General features: G+C 48.7%; 1 protein-coding gene across 5 annotated transcripts in view; it reads right to left on the bottom strand.

Moving 5' to 3' along the window:
* Window positions 1–3,837: 3,837 nt before the first annotated feature.
* Window positions 3,838–26,432, bottom strand: part of ZBTB40 (zinc finger and BTB domain containing 40) — a 33,316-nt gene continuing 10,721 nt past the window's right edge. For 3 of the 5 annotated variants that reach the window (XM_061450045.1, XM_061450047.1, XM_061450046.1), the window contains exons 4-16: window positions 24,483–24,678; window positions 23,824–23,966; window positions 18,966–19,158; window positions 16,415–16,548; window positions 14,848–15,016; window positions 9,791–10,198; window positions 9,121–9,327; window positions 8,050–8,214; window positions 7,423–7,637; window positions 6,586–6,748; window positions 6,170–6,256; window positions 5,034–5,254; window positions 3,838–4,312 (exon numbers count right to left, since the gene is read on the bottom strand). In XM_061450045.1, the coding sequence (XP_061306029.1) occupies window positions 4,121–4,312; window positions 5,034–5,254; window positions 6,170–6,256; window positions 6,586–6,748; window positions 7,423–7,637; window positions 8,050–8,214; window positions 9,121–9,327; window positions 9,791–10,198; window positions 14,848–15,016; window positions 16,415–16,548; window positions 18,966–19,158; window positions 23,824–23,966; window positions 24,483–24,678 (2,493 nt within the window). In that variant the 3' untranslated portion in view covers window positions 3,838–4,120. Of the gene's footprint in view, window positions 4,313–5,033; window positions 5,255–6,169; window positions 6,257–6,585; window positions 6,749–7,422; window positions 7,638–8,049; window positions 8,215–9,120; window positions 9,328–9,790; window positions 10,199–14,847; window positions 15,017–16,414; window positions 16,549–18,965; window positions 19,159–23,823; window positions 23,967–24,482; window positions 24,679–26,432 lie in introns of those variants that run through there. The other 2 variants (XR_009742821.1, XM_061450049.1) reach the window with 2 other exon arrangements.

Below are 26,432 nucleotides of genomic sequence, written 5' to 3'. Positions count from 1 at the left end.
AGGTGCCATGGTCTAACCCACGGGTGCTTCCCAACCCCATCCCATTTGTAGATGAAGGCTATATACAGCAATTTAACAGCAGGCACCATGCAGCATCCGTGTGCCTCATATTAAACAAACTAAGAGCTACACTTTATCAGGTTTGCTTAATATGATTAGAAACCTGGGCAGATTTCCTGCTTTCAGTGATCATACATGGTGCAGGGAAGGCAAAGTGAGAGCTTCTGCTTTTGCTCTCTGTGCGAAACACCGGCTGGAGACCTGATAAAAGGAATTGCTGCTTTAACACAGGAAATTAGGAATCGTGGCAACTGACTGCAAGGAAGCATCATACAGCTGACTGTGCCGGGGGATCAGACACATTAACTGATGCTGGAGAGACAGCCGAGCCCCTCCATCAGCAGCCTGCTCCTCCCCACTGCAAAGGTTACTGAGCCCAGCTCTCAGGGCAGCTCCTCGGCTCTCCCTGTGTGCAGCAAACCGCTGGGTTCAGGAGAGGGAATTGCCTCTGGCTGCTGAAGCATCTCATCCCTGCCCTGTGGAACACCGCATGGCGCTCACCGAGCTGGAGCCCATCGAAAACATTATTTCCTTCCTCCAGTGCTTGAATCCGCTGGGCATGTGCCAGCAGCCTGACAGATCCATCATGAAATCTGCCAGGAGCAGCATCAGTCAAGGGCTTGCCCTACTCACAGAGGGTTTCAGGCTGTTGGTACCTGCTCTCCTCCTCTTATCCCCCAGGAGGGGCCTTCAAGCACTGTGTCCCCCCCCATGCTCCTGCCACCTCCATCCCTTGCTCAGGGGCAAGGCAGCAGCACTGAGCTTGCACACACTGTGTTCAAATAACACCCTGCAAAAGTACATTTTGCATTGGGAAATGCCAAGGGAGGGCTGCTCACAGCCTGCTTTTTTCCAGAGGATCCTCCCATGAACAGGGCAGATGCCAGGTCAAAGTTGGGCATAGAAACAGACATTTCCTAACAGCCACAAGCTTAGTCCTGCACCCTAAACACTACCAATTAATGCATGGAGATAGAGAAATCATTAACTGATCTAATGTCCTCATGGATGTTACTCCCAAGGCTTCTGTTCCCAAAAGCATGTGGAGGGCAGGATGGCCCCATGCTTCAGTCTGAGAAGACATTAGCTCCTCTGCTCCCTTACAAGGGATGGCACCAAGGTCAAGAGGGCCACAGGACCTCACAAACCCCAGTGGGTCACTCAGCACCTAGGATCACATTCTCAGAAACAAGCCCTTTACCTTCCAACCAACTGCTTCACATGACAACCTGTAACCACATCTTCCCTTCCCCATCTTTTATTTTTACAGAGGAAAAAAAGAGAGGCAGCACAACCAGAAATCTCTAGCGATCAGCATCTTCAGTGTTACGCACATCAGACCAGGATGTGCCCTAGGAAACGCATCTTCCTCCCAGGTAGGACATAGGTGTTGCTAACACTGCAATTTGCTCTGATGTGCACATTTCATCCATCAAAAAGAAACTGGAATGGGGGAATCTGAGTTGTTATCTCCTCATAATGATATGGGAGATGCTTGATGGTGTCTGTACAGCTGCGGAGCGCTCACTGGGTGTTTACTGCTGGCAGGACTCTGCCAAGGACATGTCATCAGGGCAGGAGAAATGGCCCTAAATGAGACACATGAGCCTGAACTGTGCCTGATGTGCAGTTGACACAGTTCCCCTTCACCTGTGACAATGCTTGGTCAACAGGGACCAAATGGATCAAAGCCAAAATGCATCCCTAGCCAAGCTCCCTCTGCCTTATGAGAGGTCTATATATAAGGCAGCTTCTCCACAAGCCCTGCTAAACTTTTCCACTTCCTTCAGATTTTTTCAGGAACAAAGGCAAATCATCCTCCACCGTGCAGATACTGGCTCTCAAACGAAGGCCAGGACATCTGCAAAGCACTGCCTGGACAACTCATCCCTGCTTCAGAGCACTCATGCAGCCTGTGCAGGATTCCCACAGCTCCCAGCCCTAGGGTGACAGAAAAGGGGGAGCAGCTTCCACCTCCATCAGCCCACAGGACAAAATCCACTGTCAACATCCCAACACATCTGCTCTGAGACCATCAAGATGTACTTGCTCACCCTGTCATTACTCCCATGCTCATCCTAAGCACCACACAGAGCTCATCCGTGCTCAGGCATTAGATGGTCTTCAGCAGTTCCACCTCTGTTCTTCTCCTGGCCAAGGAGGGTCCCAGCCTTTAGCACTGCTTTGCCTCAGTAACAGATGTATTTCCCCCCCTCCACAGGTGGCCACAGCCCAGTTGCAGCCTCTCATTTAAACAGCAATATCCAGGGCTTGTAGGTGTCCTGCCCAGGGCTTGGAGCTGTCCTTCAGCTTTGCACTAGCTTAAGGACTCTCCCTGCCAGTCCAAGGAGCTGGGGAAGGCCTGGGAAGGCCAAGAGGAGCTTCAGCAAAGGTGCAGAGGCACCTGCCCATCAGCACTAATCCTCAAGACCTTGAGCACCATCTCCTGGTCATCCCTGGATTCAGTGGCAACTTAACCTCATGCTTCCTCCATTTCATTTCACCATCACTGCAAAGTCTGGGGGACAAACCGTGCATGCAACTGAGGAGGAGAAAGGTGGGAGCCCTTCAAGGCAAACGCAACACTTCACCAGTCATTTGCTGCCACGCACACACCCCAAATCGGCTCCACCAAGCCCTTCTCCTGGGAGCACCCCTTGCTGTTCACCTCTCCCCAGACTGTAACAGGAACAAACTCTCTCATAGCACAGCCAGCTCAGCAACCATCTCTGCCTGGTGCCTGTGAGCAGCCAGCACGAGAAGCTGCTGGAAAACTCCAATCTGTTCCTCTCCTGTGCTCCCGTGGCTCTGGGCAGTGCAATGGAACAGGGCTGCTCAGGGATCACTGCTCAGTATGTAAATACCACAGTGGCAGAGTTCAACCTTTTGGCATGAGGGAAAGGAAGATAAATGCTACCAGTCCCCTCAGAGCCACAGGAACCCTGCATCTATCTAATTGCACTTCATAATGGATTCAGCAAACCATTAATTATCAGATTATATTTTAGGAAACTGAAGATAAAAAAGCTTTATGAAATTTAGCCTTAAAGGGGCCAGTGTGCTACAATGAAGCTGTTGCATCGGGCTGGCACCAGAGAAGCAAACTTTACAGTAGGTATCTGAATGCATTTTACAAAGCACTGCCCTGCGTGCCAGGGGAACATCTGTGTGCAGTCACTGCAGCTACTGCACACTCAGACATAAATACCTTCACTAGTAGCAATCTATTGATAGCAGCAGCAAGGGGCCCTGCTCCTTTCTCAGATGTGGCAGCTTCAGCATGTCCTGGTGAATCAGAGGGGGTGGGAGGTCTCAGGGATGTTTGCCCTGAGAGGACATGGATGCCCAGACATGCCTGTGACCCTTCCTAACAGACAAATGCAAAACATGGATGGGATAAGACTTGTGCTACACAAGGTATTACCTGAACAGCTCCAGAGCCATTTAGCACAACTCAAAAGAAGTCTTTGCTTCAGCAGAGAGTCCCAAATGTCAGCTCTGCATGGTAGGGCTTCTCTAGCTGGCACAACAGATAGCACAGTGGCACAGGGGAGAGCAAGAGAAGAAACAAAGCAGCCCTTACACACCCTGCAGAGCAGCAGATACCTGCAGAGCACATCACTGCTTCAGCCATAAAAATCTCCACCCCAAATTCTCAGGACAGCTTTTTCTTCGGTTTCACATACTCACACCACCCCAACTTTGTCCTCATTAGTCTCCTCCTTCCACTCTTGTCCCCAGCAGTGCAGGAACACAGGTGAACACCCTCAATTTCCATCTTTTCCTCTGCTGCTTTATTTCTCTTGAGCTGGGAGAGATGAGTGGTCCAGCTCACCTGAGCTGCCAGGTGCTGACTGCAGAGAGACATCCCAAGCCCATGTGAATGTCTACAAACCTCTCCTGTCCTTGGCCATGCTGTACTTCCTGCATGCCATTTCTTTGCAATGTCACATCCCCAGGGAAACCCTGAATCTCCCTGCTGGAGCAGCACGTTGAGGCACAGCTCCTGAACGAGGCCGGTGGATACCAGGGGCCCTGCATGGGCACCCGCTGCTCACTCTCACTTGGTTTCTTCACAAATCAGCATGATTTTGTCATCAAACAAGTCCTCCATAGTCACTGCCACCAGCTCAGAGCCAGTTTGGCTCACTTGAGATTCAGGCAATGTCACAAAGACTTGGGAGCCAGCGAGCTGGGCGTCATCGAAAGAGATGATGTGCTGTGCTGCTCCTTGCTCCGACGTCTGAATCACCTGCGTGGAGGATGACCAGAGAGTCAGCCACTTCCAGCACAACTTCCCCCCATGCCCACTCTGCTGCTCACATCCTTCCCAGCCCCAGCTCTGGTAAGAACGTTTAGCTTCACACCAGAGGTCTGCAATTACAGTAGGTGTGAGACTAGTGGGAAACACTAAACCACACACACCGAGGATGCAAAAGAGAAGACAGGAGAGCAATTTAAATATTTCTCTCCATAAAATCGCTATTATTTAGCTCCATAAGCAATGGCTGACAATAAACACTCTGTGATTATCTGCTGGAGGAATGCCAGCCCAGGGAATCACTGGGCTCCCTCATCCAAGGAGCTACTCTTCACTGAAGGCTGAGACACAAAAGAATCTGGTTCAAGCCCAGCATTTGGCCTCCAACAAAACAGCTATAATGTCACAGGGTACGTCACTTGGATTTTAATAGCCTCTCAGTGACCAAGCACCTCTGCACACACTGGTGGTCCCTCTTCCTAAGCTCCTGAAAACCAGGACTAAGCTCCTTCTCCTTCAGTGAGCCCACCTCACACTAGCACAGAAATCCTAGAGCACTGTGGGCTGGAGAGTTCACACCCTGGACTCCTCCAGGAAGGGGGAATCAGGGAGCAGAAGGGGTGGATCTGGGAATGGATCTGGGAAGAAGAAGCAGGTTGGAGGTGGAGGATGGATAATAACTGTGGGGGCTGAGGCACACAGCAGTCTTTACCTGTACAATCTGGGCTGTGGTGGCATGGGAGAAGAGCACCTTGGGATGCTCAGCACTGCAGTGCTCTTCCAGCTCGCCCTGGGACGGGAAGAGCTCCCCACAGAGCTCGCAGGGGAAGGTGCTCTCCTTCTGCTTGAAGTGCTCGCTGGTGACGTGGTTCTGCAGGGCCCCTGGGAGGTGGAAGGATGCAGAGCAGTACAGACAACGGAAGGGCTGTGAGCCTGGGAGGAGAAGCAGCATCCTGAGCCTAGGATGGGAAGACCAGGACCAGCCCAAGGGCACAGGGAGCTGCAGATGCACAGCCAGGACATGCAGGGCTGAAACCCACCAGGGACTCAGGCACAGCATCTGCCAGCATCCCTTCTCCTGCTGCACACAGCTTGTGGCTGTTCAGGTCCACTTTAGCTCTAGCTCCCTGCAACACCATGTGCAGAAACAAGGCTGGTGTATCTGGCTGTAGCTGTGGCTGTCCCTTCTCACAGTAGTCTCTTCTCCCTATTTCCTGCACCACTCAGCACTGCTCTTTATCGGCCTAGCTTGCACCTCCTGATGCAGCTATTGCAAACCCAGTATCCACCCCAGGGGCTTTCTCCTCTCAGAGAGAGCTAGGGGCAAGTCTCCTTCTTCCCCACTCTCCTGGCTGCTGTTGGCTGCCTCCTCCAATGTCTCCTGATCCTGCTATCCCACGCACAGCCCTGGAGACCCACCTTTCATAGTGGTCTGGTCTGCCAGTTTACTGCCCTCACAGCCCAGGTCCCTCTCTGATCTTTCTGGTGCTCAAATCCCTTTTTCTTCAGTCCCTCACTACCTCCATCCTCTGCAAACTCCAATGCTCAGGGCTCAGGTCCTTGTTTCTCTGTGCTGCTGTCTCCTCACCTATACTTAGCTTTCTTCTATGCTGTAACAAGCAAACCCAGAACCCTCCTTGACTCCAGTGGCTCCAGAAGATTAACAAACATGCCAGCCTCACCAAAAGCGGTGCTTTTCCAGTTCATCCATGTTTTCTGTTTCCTCACACCCTGTTTCCTTACCATGTCCATCTTCACTCTTCTACTTAGAGCTTAGACATCACCTACTCAGTGAGAGGAGCAGTCATTGCCCACAAGATAACATGAACAACAGCAAATGCAACAGACCTGAGTGCCTGCACTTCACATGGACCTGCAGGAGGGCCAAGGTAGGGAACTGCTCCTTGCATGTCTCACACTCATGGAACTTCACATCTGCAAAGAAAGCGAAGAGCAGAAATGTGTGCTCCCAAGGTCTTCAACAAGAGACCTTCTGGACCAGAGCTCTGTTAATACTTCAGCAACACCACAAGCACATACAGAGAAGCATCTTTGGAGAGAAGGCAGGAAAAGGAGAGGCCAAGAGCAAGTGAGCTGCAAGGTGCCGAGGTGAGACTTGCCAGAAGAGACTGCTACAGTATACAAAGAATCTATTGTGATTTGCAAGGTAAAGGGGGGTGTGCAGCCTCGTCCTGTCACAGTTATTACTACACCTCTCCCAGCAGTCCCCATGTGGTTGTGTTTGCTGATGAATGGGTTGTTACCTGTGTGCTCTGCCTTGACGTGCTTTCGGTGAGCAGCAGTGCTGGAGAAAGTTTTGTCACAGGAGCTGCACTGCAGGGAGGAGAACTTGGAGGAGCGATGGTTCTGAGCTGCAAAGACATCAGGGTGGTGGGTCCGGTTGTGGTACCATAACCCTGACAATTGCTGCAATGACAAGGATCAAATCATGGTTACAAACCAAAGCTGCTCCAGGGGCATCATGACAGCAAGAAATTGCATGGGAAGCAACAGAATCAGTGGGGTTGTGTTCAGCAGCTACAAGACCTGCTCATCCTCCCACAGGAACAGACCCAACGCCTCACTTACGTTCTCCATTGCCCCTGAAGAGATGAACACAGCCCTTCAGTGAACAATCTCTCATCCTGATCTCACTTGCTGCAGATCTCCTTTTGGTGTGAATTTTTGTTCCCTACTAGGAACACGCTCCCACACTTACTCCCACTGAGGCATGCCATTTGCAAAACAAGCATTTTATTCCTACACTTCCTGGCAGCTAGAACCTTGGGTGAAAGAGATTCCTGAGGGTCCAGGTGGGCAGGGATGTAGCCCTTGGCAGCCACAGCCTATCTGTCATCATTGACTTGGCAGTCCTGGGGCAAAGGTTGGACTTGTATAATCCTTGAAGGTCTTTTCCAACCTAGTTGAGTCTACGACTCTATGGACCTACCTTTTCCCTATGGACTCTGCCTCCTCTGTGCAATCTTTCCCTCTGCTAACCCCAAACTGCTGCATGTAGCGTGCATGGAAGCAGCCTGGTGCACGAACAGGCAATGACAACCTCCAGCACACGAGACCAAACCCTCGCTGTCCCAGCTCACCTGGTAAGCTTTGTCACAGATCTCACAGCTAAAGGGCTTTCCCCCAACGTGGGTCACCATGTGGCGCTCCAGGAGTGATGGGGCACTGAAAACTTTGGAGCAGGTCGGGCAGGGGTGGTATTCCCGAGAGTGAGCTTCATGGACGTGCTTGCGGTGCTCCTGCAGGGTGGCAAAGCTCATCCGGCACTTCTTGCAGTCATAGGGATCTTCGATGTCTGCCGCCCAGAGACACAACAGAAAACACAGGGGGCAAAGAAATAAAGACAAAAAGAATTAAGAGAGGAATTCACAGAGGGAGGAAAGAAAAAGGGAAGAAACCCTTGTTACTTCCCAAATGAACGCTAACACTTTGCATACAGATGATGCTGCTCCCGCTCACCTACAGCTTCCTACGGTGGGTTGGCAGCAGCTTGCTGGAAGCCATTCCTCCCATTTTCTTTGGGATAACCCTACTCACAGCAACAAAACACTAAATTTTCCTGCTTTTCTTGGGTGGAAAAAAAATCCCATCACAAGACATGCAGCCAGCCTGCAGGCACCGTAACACTCACGTAAGCCTCCACTGGCACAGATGAGTGTGCCATGACTTGGTTTGCCCAAGCCAGGAAGGCCGCTGGCCACACTCACTGTGGAAGCTCCGGAGGTGGATGGAGAGCCCGTTGGCCTGGCGGAAGCCTTTCCCACATTCCCGGCAGACGTAGGGCTTGTCCCCGGTGTGCGTGCGGACGTGGCGGGACAGCTCGATGGACTGGGCGAACACGGCGTCGCAGTACTGGCAGGCGTACATCTTCCCTGCAGTGACACCAGGGTGAGAGCCTGCACCTAACGGGACAGGAGCTCTCTCTGGACTACGCCTAATTTCAAAGGGAGAGGGAAGAGACGATAAAGTGGACAATGTGGCTCTCCTGAGGCAGCCAGAGCATCTCAGTGCAGGGTCAAAAAGGTCCTAGAGGTGCTGGGGAAGACCACACCTGCACAGACAGTGTTAAATTACCACAGACCTTAAGTATCTGGAGGTATTACACACTTCCTGAGGTAGTACATGCTGGTGCGTCTCATAGAATCATAGAGTCAATAAGACCTTTAAGATCATCAAGTCCAATTGTTTCCCCCAGGACTGCCAAGTCCACCACTAAACCATGTCACTAAGGGCATGTTCAAAACTGCCCAGCTGCATCACACTTGAGCAACAGTGGGAAAGACACCCAAGTGTATTTATCACAAACATAGCAATGCACCCTCTGTGCCCATGAGCTGGAAGAGGCAAGACTAAGCACCAGTAGTGCATGGGGCTGAGTGTGGGGGCAGGAGAAGCACTGGCCTGAAGAACTGTGTGAAATTCAGCCAAAGGGAGGGACAGGAGAAAGAAAGTTAACCAGAAGGGAGGAGGAGGCATTGCAGGAGTAAGGGAACAGAGAGGAGCTACTGAGGAGAAAAACAAGGAAGAGAAGGACGAAGATCCTCTTAATGAAGAGTATACTGGGTAGCTATTTGGATGATACAGAGAAGGGGATGGGGGAAAGGCAGAGTGGGGAACTGCAAGCAAAATCATGCAGGTGAAGGAGATCTGGAAGCAACCTGCTGCCCAGGGCTGCCCAAAGGATGGAGAAGCAGCCTGGAGACAGATGGAGCAACAGGGCACAAGGGCATGGATGGAGCAAGCTAAGCCCATGGCTGGGTTCCATGGGGAAGGCTCACCTTCAGCATGTTTCTTCTTGGTGTGGTAGGCAAGGGCCGAGGCCTGCATGAAGGTCATCAGGCAGTGCTTGCACACGAAGGGCCGGTCCCCGGTGTGTAGCCGCAGGTGGTTCTTCAGCGTGGAGTTGGCTGCAAACTTGGCCCCACACTCCTTGCAGGAGAAGGGCTTCTCATCGAAGTGCTCCGTCAGCTTGTGGTACTGCATCCCTGTGGAGGCAGGCAGGACACTGAGATGGCACTGGTGGGACACACAGGGCCAGCCCTGCTTGCCCCTGTGCAAAGGCACCACTCCACCCAGCCTGGAGGCCCATCAGCCCACCCGTGACACCAGGGGTCCACCAGGATATCATGAGCTGCCACAGGGAGGGATAGAGACTCAACTCCTCTTACTCATCCAGCTAAACCAGTCACAGAGCTGGAACAGCTTGATTATTTTTGGAGGCTTTTAAATGTGCCAGTAGCCCCACTTTTCCTTGATGAGCCATGTGGAAAACCAATTAAGGAAGAGCTAATCGGAAAGCAGTTGTGCTCAGTGGGGCAGGAGAAATGAGCCAAGCTGCATTTCTCACACATGACGCTCACAGAGCCCAGGAAGGAGGAGATTTCCAGCTATCTCTTTACTATGTTGCCCAGGCTTCTGTCCAAATGCCCCTGCTTCCACCAACCCTACCTGAGGCGTGAGCAAACTCTCGGCCACAGATGTCACACGTCACAGGGAGCCGCTTCTTCTTCTTCTTGACCATCCCCACCACACCATGGACCTCCAGCTGATGCTTCTCCAGCTCCTTCTTTGTCAATTTGACTTCGCTGCACTCCTTACACTGGATCTGCTTCCCTCTGGCCACCCGACAACGTTTCATGTGCACCTTCAGGCGGCAGTAGAAATGGAAGGTCTTATCACAGGCTTTGCAGACAAAACTCTTCTTGGAAGAAGGTTTTTCATGGGGTTCCTTCGGTTCCTTGGCACCAGCACCTCCTGCCTTGTCCTCATCTTTGTCCAGAGCTTCAACTTGGGATTTACTGTTCACCTTCCACTTCCTAATCCCAGGCTTCTCCCCACTTCCCTCAGTCAAGAGACCTACAGGAATAGCAAGTCCTGTTTTGGTGGTGACCAGCAGGACTGGGCACCAGCCCCTTGGTCTCCTATCTCCTGAATGCTCTTACACTGACAGTTGTGCCTGCACAGCAATAACAGACACATATCAGACACACTGTCCCCATCACAGCAGTGGTGCATGCCTCTGCCCAAAAGCGGCCATGGCCATGCATGGTACAATGCATGAAATCACATCCTCGGTCCTTGAATTTCTTCATCCACAATACCAGGGGCCGGATGAGGTGGCAAGAGCCAGATTTTCCAAAGAGCTTGCTCCTCAAACACCAACAACTCTTGTTTCCAAGCATCTGCCTGCTAACATGAAGTTACAGAGGTGCTTAAAAGTCTGAAGGTCTGAGCCTCGGGGGTGATACTAAGTCTGCCACAGAGATTGGATACCTAGCCATTAATCACAAGAACTCTCAGGAACACTTCCCAAACACAAACTCTTGGAAAGAGAACAGATAATCTTGCTACAACCCGTTTGAATCTTCTGGTTAGGGCCCTGAGGTATTTTGAATCGCTCATTACATTCATTTCTTACAGAGCCTAACACTTTCCTGAGCCCCTGTAACATCATCATCTCAAAAAGCGAAAGCTGGAAAATTCACCTAGGATCTCAATCTACAGAAAAGACCCACAGGGAACGTACGTATGGAAGGAATCAAAATACAAACAGATATATTTGGCTCTTTTGCTCTAATGAGAACCATGCAACTGCGTGGCCATGGAAACCACTGCAGACTTCTCCTTTTGCCAACACACAGGAAATGAAGCCTGTGCCTGCAAAACTTCATTTCTGCCTTCCTCACTATGGGAAGAGCTCAGCAAAGTGTCCTCCCTGCACAGTGTTACTGCCCCGGATCTCCAGCCATGTAAAAACCAGGTCACACGGCCCAACAGACTTGGAAATCTTAATACTTAGGTGGTAGTGACCCACCAACCTGTGAACACATCAAGGGAGAAAAACAGACTGGATGTCAAGTTTCCAGTCTGCCCCGCTCTGTCAAGATAGCAACACACACCTTTCACCTCTGAGGTCTCTTCCCACATTCCCTACAACCAACAGTGCCAGTTTTTCTGACCCAAGTGAAGAAGTATCTTTAAACCTCCCAGAAATGTTAAACATCAGAAAGAGTCATCTTGCTGGGCAGGATGGATGTGGATGAAGAGATGAGCACTAAGGAAACCAACACTGGAAATGTCTAGAAGCAGTGCCATGGCGGCAGGGGTGTAATCTGAGGCAGATGAAACAGTTTTGCCACAGACCCCAGTGCACCAAGAGCCACCTCGAGGTCCTACTGCTCTTATGCATGTGAAAATGTTGTTCAGGATTACAAACCTTTAGCTTGGACACCAGCACAGGACTGTAATGGTATAAAAGCAGGGGCAGCTCTCAACTTGAGTCCACCTTCATGGGTGAAATGCATAAAGGGGCTCCAGGAACAGGTCTCCATCTTCAGGGGGATGCTACTACTCCCAGGGAATCATTTCGAAGGAAAGCTGAAGCAGATCACATGAAGAAAACCTTACTGTTAATTATGGTGTATTTCACACCAAGTTCTCTTTCCCTTTTGTAAGTGGCCTTCAGAGTCTGTAACCCTGGTGGCTGCCCTATCCTCCCTGCAGAACTCCAGAAACAGAAGATCTCTTGGTGTGTGATCATCCCATCTCCCACTTCTTCAGCTTAAGATGGAAGAAAATTCCACCTATCCCTTTACATCTTGAAGGTCATCCGGTGTTTCCTGACCTGTGTGGTGGCTTCTAATGCATAACTTTTACAGTTAATGGCATTTTGCCTGCAGACCCTCCAACTTAACAGTTCCAGAGGCTGACTGTGGCCTAAGTGAGGTGCTAAACACAAGACTATGCAGAGGAAAAGCTTTTCTGCTGGAGTTCTTTGCATCTCTGAGATATGAAAGCAAGATGTATCTTGACAAACATGATCTCCCCAGAAGTGACTCTATGGAGACCAGGAAAGCAGATGGCTAGAGAAGAGGTTACAGAGCTGGCTGGAAGAACCAAACCTCGTCCTTACATGCACCAGCTGCCAACAGGGAAGTGCTCTGGCTACTGAAGGAACCCAAGGAGAAGTTAACAGATTTCACATTGTACCTTCACCAAAGAAACCAACCCAGTACTTTGATAATGCTGAGTGTTGCTGGGGATGGGTGTAGGCAGTTTCCTCCACAGGGATGCCTTGTGCTTTCCAAGTGTTTCAGCTCACCCCTTTTTGGGTTTTGCATGGTAGAGATGTAAAAACTGTTGCTTTCAAGTGGAAATGCAAACTCTGAACAGCATGTATGCTCTTCAGAAACGTAAGATCCCTGTTTCAGGTGGAAGCTCACAGCCCTCAAACATGAGGCCCACAGTTATCATTCATATCGCATGCCAAGAGCCACCTGCAACAATTAGGTCTGGTAAGCAGCAATATCTGAGCTAAGGAGACTGACCTAGAAATTAAGATATGGAACCTCACTGTAGGATGCCAAAAAGGGGCCAGTAACTGGCAATTTTGCTCCAGACACTTCACACAGAATGTATCTTTTTGCCAAGTAAATACCATTTTTCCAGGGCTTTTGTTTTTGATATTGCTCCTTGCTTGATTTCATCTCAACCTTGGCTTGAAGCCCTGCAAATACACTTAGTAACAGCAGTCTGCTCTCTTTGATATTGGTGCCAGAGACACAGGCATCTGCCAGAGTGATGCAGCTGACTCCCCTGCTGCTGAGCACTGCAAGGTGTCCAGGAGCTAAGGTGGGCTGCACATTCACAGGCATGTGCAACTCTGCTTGTCTTAGCTCCTCTAGAATCACCAGGGAAACAGCCCTAGCACATCCCATGGCCAGAAAGGGTCAAGGGGAGTGGGACAAGTGCCTGCGGCATCAGAAGGAGACAGAGATGGAATGCAAGATAAGAACGAATCGCCTTTTCTCTGGAATTCCTCATCAGAGTCATGACATGGTGAAAAAGCCAGCTGGAATGGTGGCAGCTCCTGTTGGAGTTAGAAGAGAGGACCTAGATCTAAACTGGCCATGAATACTGGATGTACAGCACAGGACATCTCTCAGGGAGACCACTAAGGCCACTGAGTCAAGAAAGAGGAGCAGAGCATGTGCTATTAGCTTCTGAGACCTACAGCTAGGGCAGTAACACACATCCTTGGTTTCTTCTACACGTGCACTGGTCCCAGTCATCCAGTAGCATCCACCACCCCAAAAACATTCCCTCATTGCTCAAGAGCACAGGCAAGCCAACGAACCTTAAGGGACCTATGGGCAGGTCACCCTCTGTCCCTTCCCAGCACACAGGGAACACTGTCTTTGCCTGTCACTGTGAAACACAAAATGATGGCAAGTGTCAAAGCCACAAGCCTTGTGTTCATTCATACAGACCAGTCATGGACCAGACCCAAACATTCAGGCAAAGCAAATCAAACCCTCAACCCCTGAGAAGAGACATTAACAACAACCTGCTTGCTCTACCTATTTGCCAATCTGCTAGTATTTCTATCAGCTGAGAAGCTCTGGCCCGACAAGTAAATAGGGATGGACTGAACCAGTGCCTGTGCTTTGATAAAAATCCCACCACATACAACCCAGTGGACAATAGCCCGAATAATCTGGATACACTGGGAAATATGATGCCATAAAAATGTCTGTGAACAAACAGAATAAGCAAGTCCCATTTGCATCCTTTTCAAGAGAATGCAAACCTGCACTTAGCTTCCTGGCCCTCTGTTATCTTTTTCATTAAAGTACCAAATTATTCTGTTAAGCATTCTGCATTCAAATGTCAGATGCATAGATACAATCTGGCTCCGCTGAAAGCATCCCACAGCTCAGGGCAGGGTTTCACACATGGTTACTGCCATGCATTTGTTTTCTGAAGCTCACCAAATTGCTCTCGGCTATGTTTTGCTCATCCCTTTGCCAAACTAGTACAGAGTGTAACATTCCCCTACTGCTATGGGACCCTCCCAAGGGATCATTTGCTCTGTAAAGTGTATATATAGCAAGACCAAATTAAGGCACTATAAGAAAGTTAACACAGAAAATAGTCTGGGACTACAAACTGCACCATCATGTTCATCTTTGCACAAGACAAGCATGCCCTGATGTGACCTTTTTGCAATGAGTCTGTGAAGTATCTACACATAACACATATGAAGTCAAGGGACTGTAATACAAGCCCAAACTCACACAGATCCAACAGCACAGGAAGAGCAAAAGAAACCCCGCAGCTTAAGATAGTAATTCTGCAAAATAAGCCAATATAGATACAAATTACATAGGTAAGTGGCTTAAATGCCTCCAGAGCAAGGGCTGAGGTGTAGAAATGTAAACACAGGTAAGGAATACCAGTATGGGCCCAGTCACGGTCTCCACAACCCTTGTAAAGTACAAAACATTAATATGATGCATTTTGTCAGCAGGAGAAAAGCACTTTCCAGTGCTTGCATCCAAAGGGTCACCCCTGTGAATCCTCCTATAATTACAACCCCAACATCTGGCCAGGGGTAGCTCTGTGAAATGACAGGAAGGCCACTGAGGTCCACTATCAAACTGCCCATGACCCCTATAACCATGTCTAAAAGATCAGAGAAGGACAAAAACTTGTCCTTTACTTACCCACATGCCCCAGCTCCTGCATCACTGGCTGCAGGTCTGGGAAGGACTCGTGGACATTGCACAGCAGCTGACAGATCTTGATGGCCAGGACAGACTTCTCCTGGGCTGTGCTCAGGGCTGCTTTCAAGGAGGCCTCTGAACTTTCCTTCTGAGCAGAAATACTCAGCAGCTGGAGAAGTAAGAAGAAGAAAAAATAACATGATAGAGATTTTGAGCTGTAAAAGGTCGGGATGGGGGCACATCCTCTTTGTTTCATCTCTACTGCTGGGAACCTGCTTTGAGAAACCAGAAAAGAAACCCCTTTCCATACAGGTCTTTGCCCCTTCACTGATGCATGTGCATGAGCAGAGGGAATTTCAGGATTAAAAAAGTTACAACACATGAAACTTTCACACTCTGTTTTGTTATTAGCTCACTGAACAAGTCCAGAGGAGGCCACAAAGATGATCAGGGGCTGGAGCACCTCCTGTATGAAGACAGGCTGAGAAAGTTGGGGCTGTTCTAGAGAAGAGAAGCTGCATGGAGACCTCAGAGCAGCTTCCAGTGTCTGAAGGAGACCTATAGTGTTGCTGGGGATGGACTCTTCATTAGGGACTGTACTGATAGGACAAGGGGTAATGGGTTAAAACTGAAACAGGGGAAGTTTAGATTGGATATAAGGAAGAAGTTCTTTACTGTGAGGGTGGTAAGGCACTGGAATGGGTTGTCCAGGGAGGTTGTGAATGTTCCATCCCTGGTGGTGCTCAAGGCCAGGATGGACAGAGCCTTGGGTGCCATGGTTTAGTGTGAGGTGTCCCTGCCCATGGCAGGGGGGTTGGAACTGGATGATCTTAAGGTCCTTACCAACCCTAACTATTCTGTGATTCTGAAACCCACCTCCCTATGGAAAGAGCAGCTCCTCAATGCCTTAAAGCATTACAAGCTTCCCTAACTCATAAACCTGTGCTTCACACACAGCTTTCCTCTCTCTGGGCTTTACCTTCTAAACCCAAGCCTGCTTCAGCCAGGCACTGCAAGGAGACCCAAGGCAAGAATTTGTGCATGCCCATACGTATCTCACCCATCCAGATCTCCAGCAGCAGCTACTGGAGCAGGAATGAGGAACCAGAGACTGCTAGGTGGAAAAGGCTAGCTCCTTACCAACATAGCCCGTTTTCCTTGTCAAAGGGAAAAGAGGCAAAGCACTCTGGGCTGCTACACAATCATGGCATCCTCAGTGCACTTTCTAGGAGCATTTCATTCTCACATATCCTGGAATAGCCAACCGAAATGGACACCCACTCCTTGGCAGCTCTGCCTTCCCTTCGCACCCTTGCAGAGCTGAAACGGTTTTGCTGTGTTTGAACATCCACAATTTCACAAACTGAGAATCTCACTGGCAATTTCTTTTACCCCAAAACTCCCACAGGATTTATATAACACACCCAACACACACTCACTGCAGCAGAAGGGCACCTCCAACATTGGATGGCTTCCCCAACCCAAGTAATGTCCCTTGATTCGAGTGCACATGAGGGCCTATCCACCCACCCTTTGAGCTCTGAACCACGCCAGCATCTCCTTGTACCTCTTTTACTGCTTCAGTGAGTCCTGCCTCCTCCGGGGCCAAGCCCTCCAGGTCCCCTCTCTTCTGGATGGCCTCTGTGATCAGCTTGCTGTGCTGCAGGATGATCTCAACGGCTGTGCTCCCGCTGTTGGCCACTGAGAATGAAAAGTAAAGGTATTTAAAAACACAAAATGCAAGAACCTGAAAGCCTCAACTTTGCTTAGCTTTGTCCAGCCCACTCCTGAAGCTGAGCTCTTAACAGCAGGAATGACTCCTTTAGGGCACAGGAAACAGCAAATAAAGGCAGGCAAGCTTTGGTTATACTAAATGCAGCACTGACATCCAGCAGTAAACCCTAGCAGGCCTCACTTTTCACTGCTTGTCCAACTTTGGGTGAGAAAATCAGGTTTTCCAAGGCATGTTGCTGAAAGAGACAGTGACAACGTCAAGAAGCAGGCATGGTTCTCCCGAGACTCAGGATTTCTTCTCCCCCCCTTTCCTCTAGTCATAGAGGACCCACTCTGACTTTTGCAGACTTCAAGAAAGGGGAACAGTGTTTATACAGGATAACAGGAGACACAGGTAAAGTACACCATGTACCAAAAGTAATACACGATTGTACTTGTCACCAGATTATTTGAGAAATAAAACTGGAAATTGCCAAAGAGATGAATATGAAAAGGATTCTTTTCACTGTTGGAGTTACTAAATTGGAGAAGATGCATAGTTACACTTTTATAGAAGAAACCAAACCAAAAACCCGTAGTTCATCCAAGACATCTATGCATGTTTTCTGTGGGTGTTTACGTCTTTTCATCATTTTGGCTCAGTACCAAACAGAACAATCTACTGTTCACACAGCACAGCAGCTAAATACAGAAAGCTTGGTCAAAAGAAAATACAGGCTTGGGACCCAGAAGACACACAGTGCTGGGTAAGAGGACAAAGCTCTCCAGAATGGGGAAGGAGATAGTGGGAGGCTCTGGGACTTTTCAGTGCAAGATTTTAAGCCAATATGGAAAGACTCCCTGAAATCCAAAGATTTCTTGGAGACATGAGTTACTCCCCAGCAGAGCTAAAGGAAACTCATTAAGCACTTGAGCTCCATAGGGTTTTAGTATGACTTAGATGTGCCCCACAGGGATCAGAGGGTGGTTTACAAATGAAAACTATTTCCTCTTTTCTCCCATCAGAATGTTTCTGATTTCATTACCTAAATTTCATTTGTGAGGAAAGTGCTCTCAGCTCTGCTACTGTACCAAGGCGAGCTCCGCCAGCAAAGCATGCCCTGCACCGCTGTCAGGACGTCCTCCTTTCTGCTAGCAGGGCAGCACAGGACATCAAAAGATGCCACCAGTGGCTCAAATCATTCCCTCCCTCTTCATTTTCACGATAAGAAATATTTGTGCTTCTGTTTGCTCAAGCTGCAATTTGAGGAGATTCAGCTCTATGTAATTAAGGAATGCTCCTCCTTGCGTTGGGTATTACCACTGGATAATTAACCATGTTGGGAGTCTGGTGTTTTAAGAAAGCAATCGTGCTTAACAAATGACAAAGCAAACTGCCTGTCGGGACCGTTTGCTACAGAGGAAATTATCAGCATTATGAGCACAGTTTTGCTTTCTATTAAACACTCATTTACATTTCGCTGCATGTTAATTTAGTTTTTAATTTTTATGTGACTTCAGGGCTGGTGAAATTTGTCTCTCACCCAGAATTGCTCAGGGATGTGCCTAAAGCCAGAACTTGGAAAGCTGTCCCACTATGCATCCGAAAGGCCCCTGACCCACCACAGGCAGGCAATGAACAATAAACCCCCACCAAAACAAACAGGAGGGGACTGACTGTCCAAGATAACTATGTCTAATGGAGACAATATGTGTGGGTTTCCCATCAGCACATTCTGCTCCACACAGGAGACCACGAGTCAGCAACCACACTGTGCAGAAATGCGACCTGGATCGAGGACAGGAGCTCAGCCCAACTAATCTCAGCCCCACAATCTCCCTCAATCACAAGGAATTCACAAGGACAGCAGGCAGGTAAGACACTGTCTGTATTTAATGTCAAGACTGACTCTGGGGAATTTTTAGGTATTTGCTTTCAAAGCCACCAAGTACCACAAAGTCACCAATGGACCAGAGTTTGGTAAAGATACCTTCAACCTGCGAAGCATTTCTTCTGTGAAAATTGTTCTGTTTAATATGGAGACTCATGCTGCTGCTTTTAAATAACTCAAAACCAAAAATTAGTTTGACACTGGAGGGAACAGTTCTCCTGTTTTCCAGAGATGACATTCTAGTTTCTACCCCATCAGTGTCAAACTAAAAGGAAGGAGCCAACAGGCTCCTGCCCCAAACTGCTCATTACATTGCAAAGCAGGGGCCTTCTTCCTGGCATAGTGCTCCTACCCCAGTGCTCCCAGACCAGTTTTGTTTGAATATAATAGCCAACCCATCCCCTTAGATGAAAACAAGGCTATAAGAGCATGCTGAAGTCCAGACAAGCACGCAACCTTCCTGGCAATTCCCAGAACTGAGTGCCCAGGTTCTGAAGCTTAGTATACCCATACCTTTGCCATCAGAGACATTTGCTGTTGCCACTAAATTGTCTAGCAGAGGGTGGAGACCAGGGAATGATGTTTTCACAGCCCCAAGAAGTTTGACCAAACTTTCAACTTTTAGGGTTTTCTCTTCATCCACCTTCCTGAGGAGATTGTCCACGGCTTCCCTCTGAGAGGTGCCTCCACAGCAATCCAAAACCACCTGCAGCAAAGAAACAGCCAAAAACTTGTTTGTGAGAGCTTCCTACAAACTCTTGGGTCTGAACAGAGACCACAGAAACAGGAACAGTATCAACAGTACACGCAACTGCAGTGAATCCATACCTACTGCTTCCCCTAATTTAATTAACTGGGAAGTGTCATGAGGTCCTAGTTACAGGAACACCTAAGCACATCCCAGGTATATCCTGGGATGTGTGTCACCCTGAAAACTACCCTGGTGGGTTCTTCTGCTAAGTCTAGCTATTAGAAGTGGCTGACAAGCCACTTCTGTTTCTTTTCAAAAGGAAACAAAAAGAGACTTAAAGATGGGGTGAAAACAGCATTTCCTTCAATATTTGCAGGAAACACTTGGTCAATTGGCAGTCTTTTCCCTTGTCTCCCCAGTTTTTCTGCAGATGTCTCTGCTTCAACAGGAGTTCACTTTCTTTGAACAAAACTGGACCTGCACACAGAAATTCCTCATGAGGTCTCAATTCTTAGTTCTCATTAACTACACGCAAATACAGACCCTTCAACTTTAGACTACCACAACATTCAATTCTCACTACTTAGTTGTCCAGCCATGTAATTCTTCTCCCTCTTGCAGATCCTCCTCTGTGTGGACAAAAGATGCTGGTTTTGCTCATCAGCAAGTTCTCCTAAGCATACTTGGGTATTTTTGTGTCAATAACATTAGTGTTAATATTAAGTAAGTGTCAAGAATCCCACTAGTAACCTTGCTCCATCCTGTCAATCTTGCCCTCAGCACAATCTGCACTTTACTCCCAATAAGATTTATCCTTTTCGAGCATCACCACTTCCTCTAGTTGAACAAGTTCCTCAGATGAAATTCAAATGCTTTGCTCAAATCTAGACTGAGGCAGAAAAAAAAACCCCAAACATTTTCTCTCATCAAATGAAGATTCCATGTCAGGCAGAAGCAATTTGAGCATTTTTAGCTGCATTTTATCCTATTTTTTTTTTACTTACAAGCAGTGCCCTCCCACCTGTCCCAACACACACTCCCGTGCACACACAGGGCTGACTGCCTAAACAACTGCTTTTACATCTCTGTCCTGGCCATCAACAGTAGGGACCACTCAACTTGGAAAATACAGGAATAAACCTTGCTGTCACTCTCACAGCCATGTGCGTCAGCTCTTCCTGTCTTGAGCTGTGATCTCACTTCAGCTGCAGGAAATGTCTGTGTCTTTCTCCTAGATTGGGCACTAGGCTTAGCTGTGAGTTTACAGGGCATCTCCTCTCATTATCCTTTCTCTTCAGTTGGTCAGACAAATGCCTGTTGCTGTCATGCCTGATATGCCACAAGCCTCTCTTCATATCTCTAAAGTACATTTCTCTGTCTATTGGACATTTCAGCCATTCCTTGTAGGTCCTAATACTCTTCCTCGAGTTATCCATTCGCTCAGGTCTGTGACCCCCCATACAAATTCTCCTCTCTTGTTCAGGATGCAAACTTCAGACAGTTCTCCTACCTTTAACATAAAAGAAACTACTCCAACAGCTCCTCCTGTGCACTCACCACCACCTGATCTCACTAATTAGTTTCTCTCATTTCTAAAGAGCTGTCCTTTTGTAGCCAAAACTCTGTTAGTGAACCTGTTGACATATCCTCCCATCTAATTCTCACCGAGCTGACTCTGGATGACTCAGTCTGAAGTCCTCAACACAAAAACAGGTACAAAAGCAGCATCCTTTGGGGGATGTGCATGCTTTAACTTACCACTGCTCTCAGGCTAGTATCAACAGATGCAGAAGTGATTGCCATGGCAGTGGGAGATGCAGCGCTGACACTTTAAGACTTAGTTTGACACCAGTAGGTGGGACAGTCAGAAAACATCCCCCCATTCTGCCTGCAGCAGGATTTCCAGATCTTGATCTTTAAGGTCCTTGATATTTGAGATCCCTTCCAACCCAAACCATTCTATGATTCTCTGTCCCAGCTCTGAAGCAGTTTGGCTTAAGCATCAAGCTCCATAGACACTGGAGCCAAAGGGGAGGGGAAAGCACATAGCTCAAAATACCCACATCCCCTCTAGAACAGAGCCTGGACAGAAGGAAAGGATGAAGGTTTCTACCATCTACTCTGTTGCTCCAGGCTCAGGGCTGTGGACTGGTCGCTCTGAATTCTGCAACAACCTAAGCCATGGGACAACATGTGTGAGAGGCTACCTACTCTTCCTTTGTAACTAAGTTTATTCATTTTAAGTGATAATCTGCATCCAAGCCACCCCCCAAATCCTCCACCCTACCTCCCCCCACTACAGAAACACTGATAAAGCCACAAAGTTAAGCCACAAAACGCTAGGTAAACTCTCCCCCAAAACCCAAGGTTTTACAAAGAGGCTTCACAACTGATCATGTACTGGTTTTCCAGCAAAGAAAATCAGACTTACTCCATGCACAGCTTGGGCCAGGCACAGGAAGAACCCAGGTGCCTAGAAAAAAGGCTGTTACACTTAAAATTCCCTTGTCTTCCTTAATAAATGTGTAGCTAGTGTGAGAAGAAAAAGGAAAGCCTCATCTTTAGGAACCCTTGGAGAACTACATCCTCTCTCTGCCAGCCCAGAGCTCTAGCGCAACGCTGAATCAATCAGGTAAGGTGAAACTTTCAGAGGTGGCTGCTAATTCCATCTTTGTTTTCCCAGTGCTGCAGCTGAGACACCAGAGATCTCAAATGCACATATGCCACAGGCCCACTGCTTTAATCAGTTTAATTTCTAAACTAATTAAGCACTTTTTGCACTTGTCTGGGGGGCAAGAAAACCCCCCAAACCAATAAAGCAAGCCTGCAAAAAAGGACCCCCACCACCCTGAGGTCATTCTACACTTGGCAATTCTGCTGTATCTTCCTGTGCCACAGCAGAGACAGAGCTATGCACCCAGCCCCACTGGAGTGCTCCCGAAATATTATTACCTGGGGGCTAAAACAAGAGCATGAAGGGATCCAGTGGCGAGAAGGATTTTGTATTTGGAGCAGGTTTGAAGGCTCTGCAGCAAACAGAGCACACAGTGACTGAAGAGGCTAAGAAATAGCCAACATCACCCCTTCACCAAACGAGGCTGGAGTCTCTTAGTATACGATGATGCAATCCAAGGCTGTATCCTGTGCCCAAGGAGCACACCTATGGCAACAGAATGGTTTGGTGCATTGGTGGTTGGCATTTTTTGTTTGCTTGATTTTCAATGGAAGGGAGATTCAAAATGGCTGCATTTTAACTTCCTAATTTTATGAAGACAAAGAGTGCAGGGAAAGGGAACAGGGATATATGAAAAATCATCATCTCCCTGCTGCTGATGCAGCTGTCATGGCTCAGCGCTAGGCTCCAACGTGCAGGTCTCTGCTGATAGCCCCAGCAGACAATGAGCTCTTTCCTGCACACACACCTCACTCCATCCTCTCACATACCATTCCAGGCTCAATCATGCTGCTCTGGGAGGAGAAAATTCATCAGCTGCCAGTCACAGCCCAGCCCACCAGGAGAATCATAGAATCCCAGCCTGGTTTGGGTTGGAAGGGACCTTAAAGCTCATCCAGTTCCACAGGTAGGGACACCTTTCACTAGAGCAGGTTGCTTCAAGCCCTGTCCAACCTGGCCAGGGATGAGGCAGCCACAGCTTCTCTGGGCACCCTGTGCCAGCCCCTCACCATGCTCACAGTAAAGAACTTCCTCCTTATATTTAACCTGATCTTCCCCCGTTTCAGTTTGAATCCATTACCCCATATCCTATCACTACAGTCCCTGATGAAGAGCCCCTCTCCAGCATCCTCATAGGCCCCCTTCAGATACTAGAACCTGCTCTGAGGTCTCCATGCGACTTCTCCAGGCTGAACAGCCCCAGCATTCTCACCCTGTTTCCATACAGGAGCTGCTCCAGCCCCTGACCATCCTCGTGGCCTCCTCTGGACTTGTTCCAGCAGCTCCATGTCCTTCTTATGTTGACATGAAAACCAGGACAGGAGGTGTGCAGGCTGCATGCTGAACACAGCATGCCAGGGCACCTGGCAGGTTTTAGCTGCACAGGCAGGGTACAGCCAGCTCCCCACAAAACACAAAGGAAATCTTTTCTTCGTGGCTTCTGCAAATCAGTATCCATAAAGCAACTGCTTGCAGGAAAGCAACAGCTCTCCCACCAACTGCTGCATTCAACACATCAAAAACATATCTTTAAACATGCCAGGCAGTGGACGTGCTGCTCTTGCAGGCAACTGTGTGATAGGAGTTAAAGAGTTAACGCTGGGAGAGTCAGCTGAAAGGTAAGCTGATGACCCCCCTACACAAGGACTTCATTAGCAAGCAGGCAGCACAGAGGTCATTAGTGGTTCTGCTGAAACCAAACCACTACAGAGCCTTCTCTTGGCTCACAAAAAGGCATTTTCAGGGTCTATAGGAGCACCAGGCACATCCCCTACTTGCAGGGCAATCTCACACTGCACCAGGCTGTGATCATCCTGAGGCTGCCTTCACAGCTCAGCTCACCCCCACAGCTCAGGGCAGAAGGGAGATCCATGATGTGCAAAAGGGAGATGAAATTGCCAGGTGAGGCTAGCACATCACTTGGCAAACCGAGCGGTGAGATGCTGCCCCACAGATGCCCCCCCCACCCTCCCATCCACAGCTTTCCTTATTTCAGATTGGTTTACCCGCTTCTCTGAGGCAGTCAGGAATCCCTCTTCTGCTGCCTCCAAGAACTCTAGGATGGGGCTCAGCTGTGTCACGCTCTGGATCAGCTCCTCCCTGCATCCCAGCAAGCGAGCAGTCAGCGTCTCTCCCTCGTCTGTGCTCTCTAGGGGGAAAAAGGATTCAGAAACACAAAGTCAGTCTGAAGGAACTGACAGGCTCCCGAAGCGAGTGAGACTCTGTGAAAGATCTAAGTGAATAGCAAAGCTTATCCCAAGCACAAGCAGCAGAGGAAAAACACTTTACTATTCTCTTTAAACTCTATGAAAGGAAAACGTCTCATTTATCTAACAGAGCACAAAGCCATAAAGCAAGCTGGAGGTTAACACCAGGTTTGCAAGGCCACTGCTTTGTGTCAGACTCAAGTAAAAACGGAGCTTTCAATCCCGAGGCTCAGCTGTGCTCTGACCCGTGCAGCCATGGATCGATCCAGCCCTGCAGGCAGTGATGGGGAGAGCCCTGTGCTGCCCACACCCACTGCTGCAGGATGGAAATGCTCCAGGATCTTGGTCAGCATGAAAGAAACCTCCTGCATCTGAGTGAGGACACAGGGTTTCTGGAAACCCACTTTGCCTGTAAGGTTGCCCACTCGCTTTGCCAGTGGCTGCACTCAATTCCCTACCTCCTTGATGCAGGGCTTCTCCATTGCCCTGTTCCCTCTCCAGCAAAGCCGCTCTCAGCTTGGGATTTGTGTCTTGAAACAGCTTCAGTAAAGACACGAGGGTCTGAGCATCCAGGGGCTGAGCATCCTTCACCTTGCTCAGCAGCTTCTTCAACACTGACTGTTCCCCTGCCTCTGCCAGGCAGGAAACCAGAGCCTGCAACAGAACAGGGAAGGTTTTAACAATAGAATCAACTGCCCTGTACAAACTGAGACAAAAAGCAGAATCCTGGGGTTTTGTTCAGGGGACAAAAAATTAAACCAACAAAACAACCACATAGAAACCCACCACTGAACTCAAGCTCCAGTCTGTGGCCACCAGCCATGTGAAGGAAGGCAGCAAGCCCTGCCCTCCAGCCCTTACCTTTACAGCAAGTCCCACAGACTGGAGCAGGTTCCAGCACCAAACACCACTTCATCTCTTCCCTTAATAGCCTAATGCCAATAGGAGACTTAATAAAACATGCTTTAAACACCATTACTTTTGAAGCCCAAAGCCAGGGCAGGGGATACTGGTTTTCACTGCAGAACACTTGCACAGAAGGCATTTTAAATGGGACTTTCAGGAATCTCCATCCTCAAGTCACAGTGGAGCTGCATCTCCCAGAGAGAGCTTTGGAGAGAAGGCAGCAAACCTCGCATTGTGTGCTCTCTGCATGCCTGGCAATCATGCCCAGAGCTCTAAAACCCACTCCAGCGACCCGAAACAGCGACCAGAGGCAAACATGCCTGTGCAGTTATAGAAATAAAAGGAAAAGAAACAAGCTGGAACTCTTGCTCCCATTTCCCTGGAGCCCTTTAACGCCGTAAATATCGCCCCTAAAGACACACACTTCCCAACTCTCCAGGAGAGATGCCAGCCTTTCAGAGCAGGCTCCTTTATCAGAGACTCCAGGGATGCTACAGAAGTACCTTTGAAGTGGAGAGCTTAGCCCAGCTCCAGAGAGAGCGACCATTTTCTGCTGTCATTGTCATTTTCATTTCAGTGATAAAAAGACTGAATGCAACTGCTTGGGGCCGCACCAGGGGGATGGTGGACTTGCTTTTCCTAGCAGGTGTAAATGCTCATGTATTAGGGCAGCATGACAGTGCAATGACCTATTGCAAAGAGTATCCTCAGAGGGGAAGCTGCAGGAGTCCCAGCTCTTTACCCGTTAATGGCATTTTTGCTGCCAAACAGAAACATGGACATGAAGGGCTCTGCTATAAAGGAAGAAAGGAGATGTTGCAGGCATGCTGAAGAACCAGCTGAAAGGTATTTGTTAATGCAAACATGAATTTGTAATGAGACTTGATAACCAGATCATGTTTGTTCCCAAGGTTTGCATGCCTAGCCCCTTCCAGATCACAACGAAACACAAACCATTTTGACTCTCACCATCCCAAAGGGGCTCAGCACCCTGCCAAATTCCTGGTTTTACGACAGGGATGAAAAGTAACTTGCATTGTCGCAGTATTTTCTCCTTTGTTTTAATTAGTTTCTAATTCCAGTCAGCTCAGCATTGCTCAGGTACCACCCCTTCCTCAGTGCATGGATTTGCTTAATGGAAATGAGTTTTCAGAAACTGAAAGGCTCTGCTATTTATAGTCTTTTTCCAGAAGACCTTTCCTCAGACACGTTGCTCAGTGGGAACACAAGAGCCTCTTAGCATTGTTTTGAAAGAGCACACAGTGCATTTTAGACTTACTTTGAAGCATTAACAATTCCCAAAGATCCTGGAGAAAATGGAGAGATACTGATATTCACTGGAATCACGGCTACCACTTAGTCATAACGTGCTCTCACGATACAGTCTGACCCATTAGGCTTTCACTGTCTGGGACACTTGCAAGAGCCTTCCTGGCCAAACTGGCACAAATCAGCACACATCCAGCATCCAGACTGGAGCAAGAGACCGTCTCTCTGAGCAG

This window comes from Pezoporus flaviventris, unplaced genomic scaffold (genome assembly GCF_033815535.1).
Source record: "Pezoporus flaviventris isolate CSIRO_AGI_PZ_B2104156 unplaced genomic scaffold, CSIRO_AGI_Pfla_v1 ptg000009l, whole genome shotgun sequence".
Classification (NCBI taxonomy): domain Eukaryota; kingdom Metazoa; phylum Chordata; class Aves; order Psittaciformes; family Psittacidae; genus Pezoporus; species Pezoporus flaviventris.
This window is presented reverse-complemented; position numbering and strand designations above follow the sequence as displayed.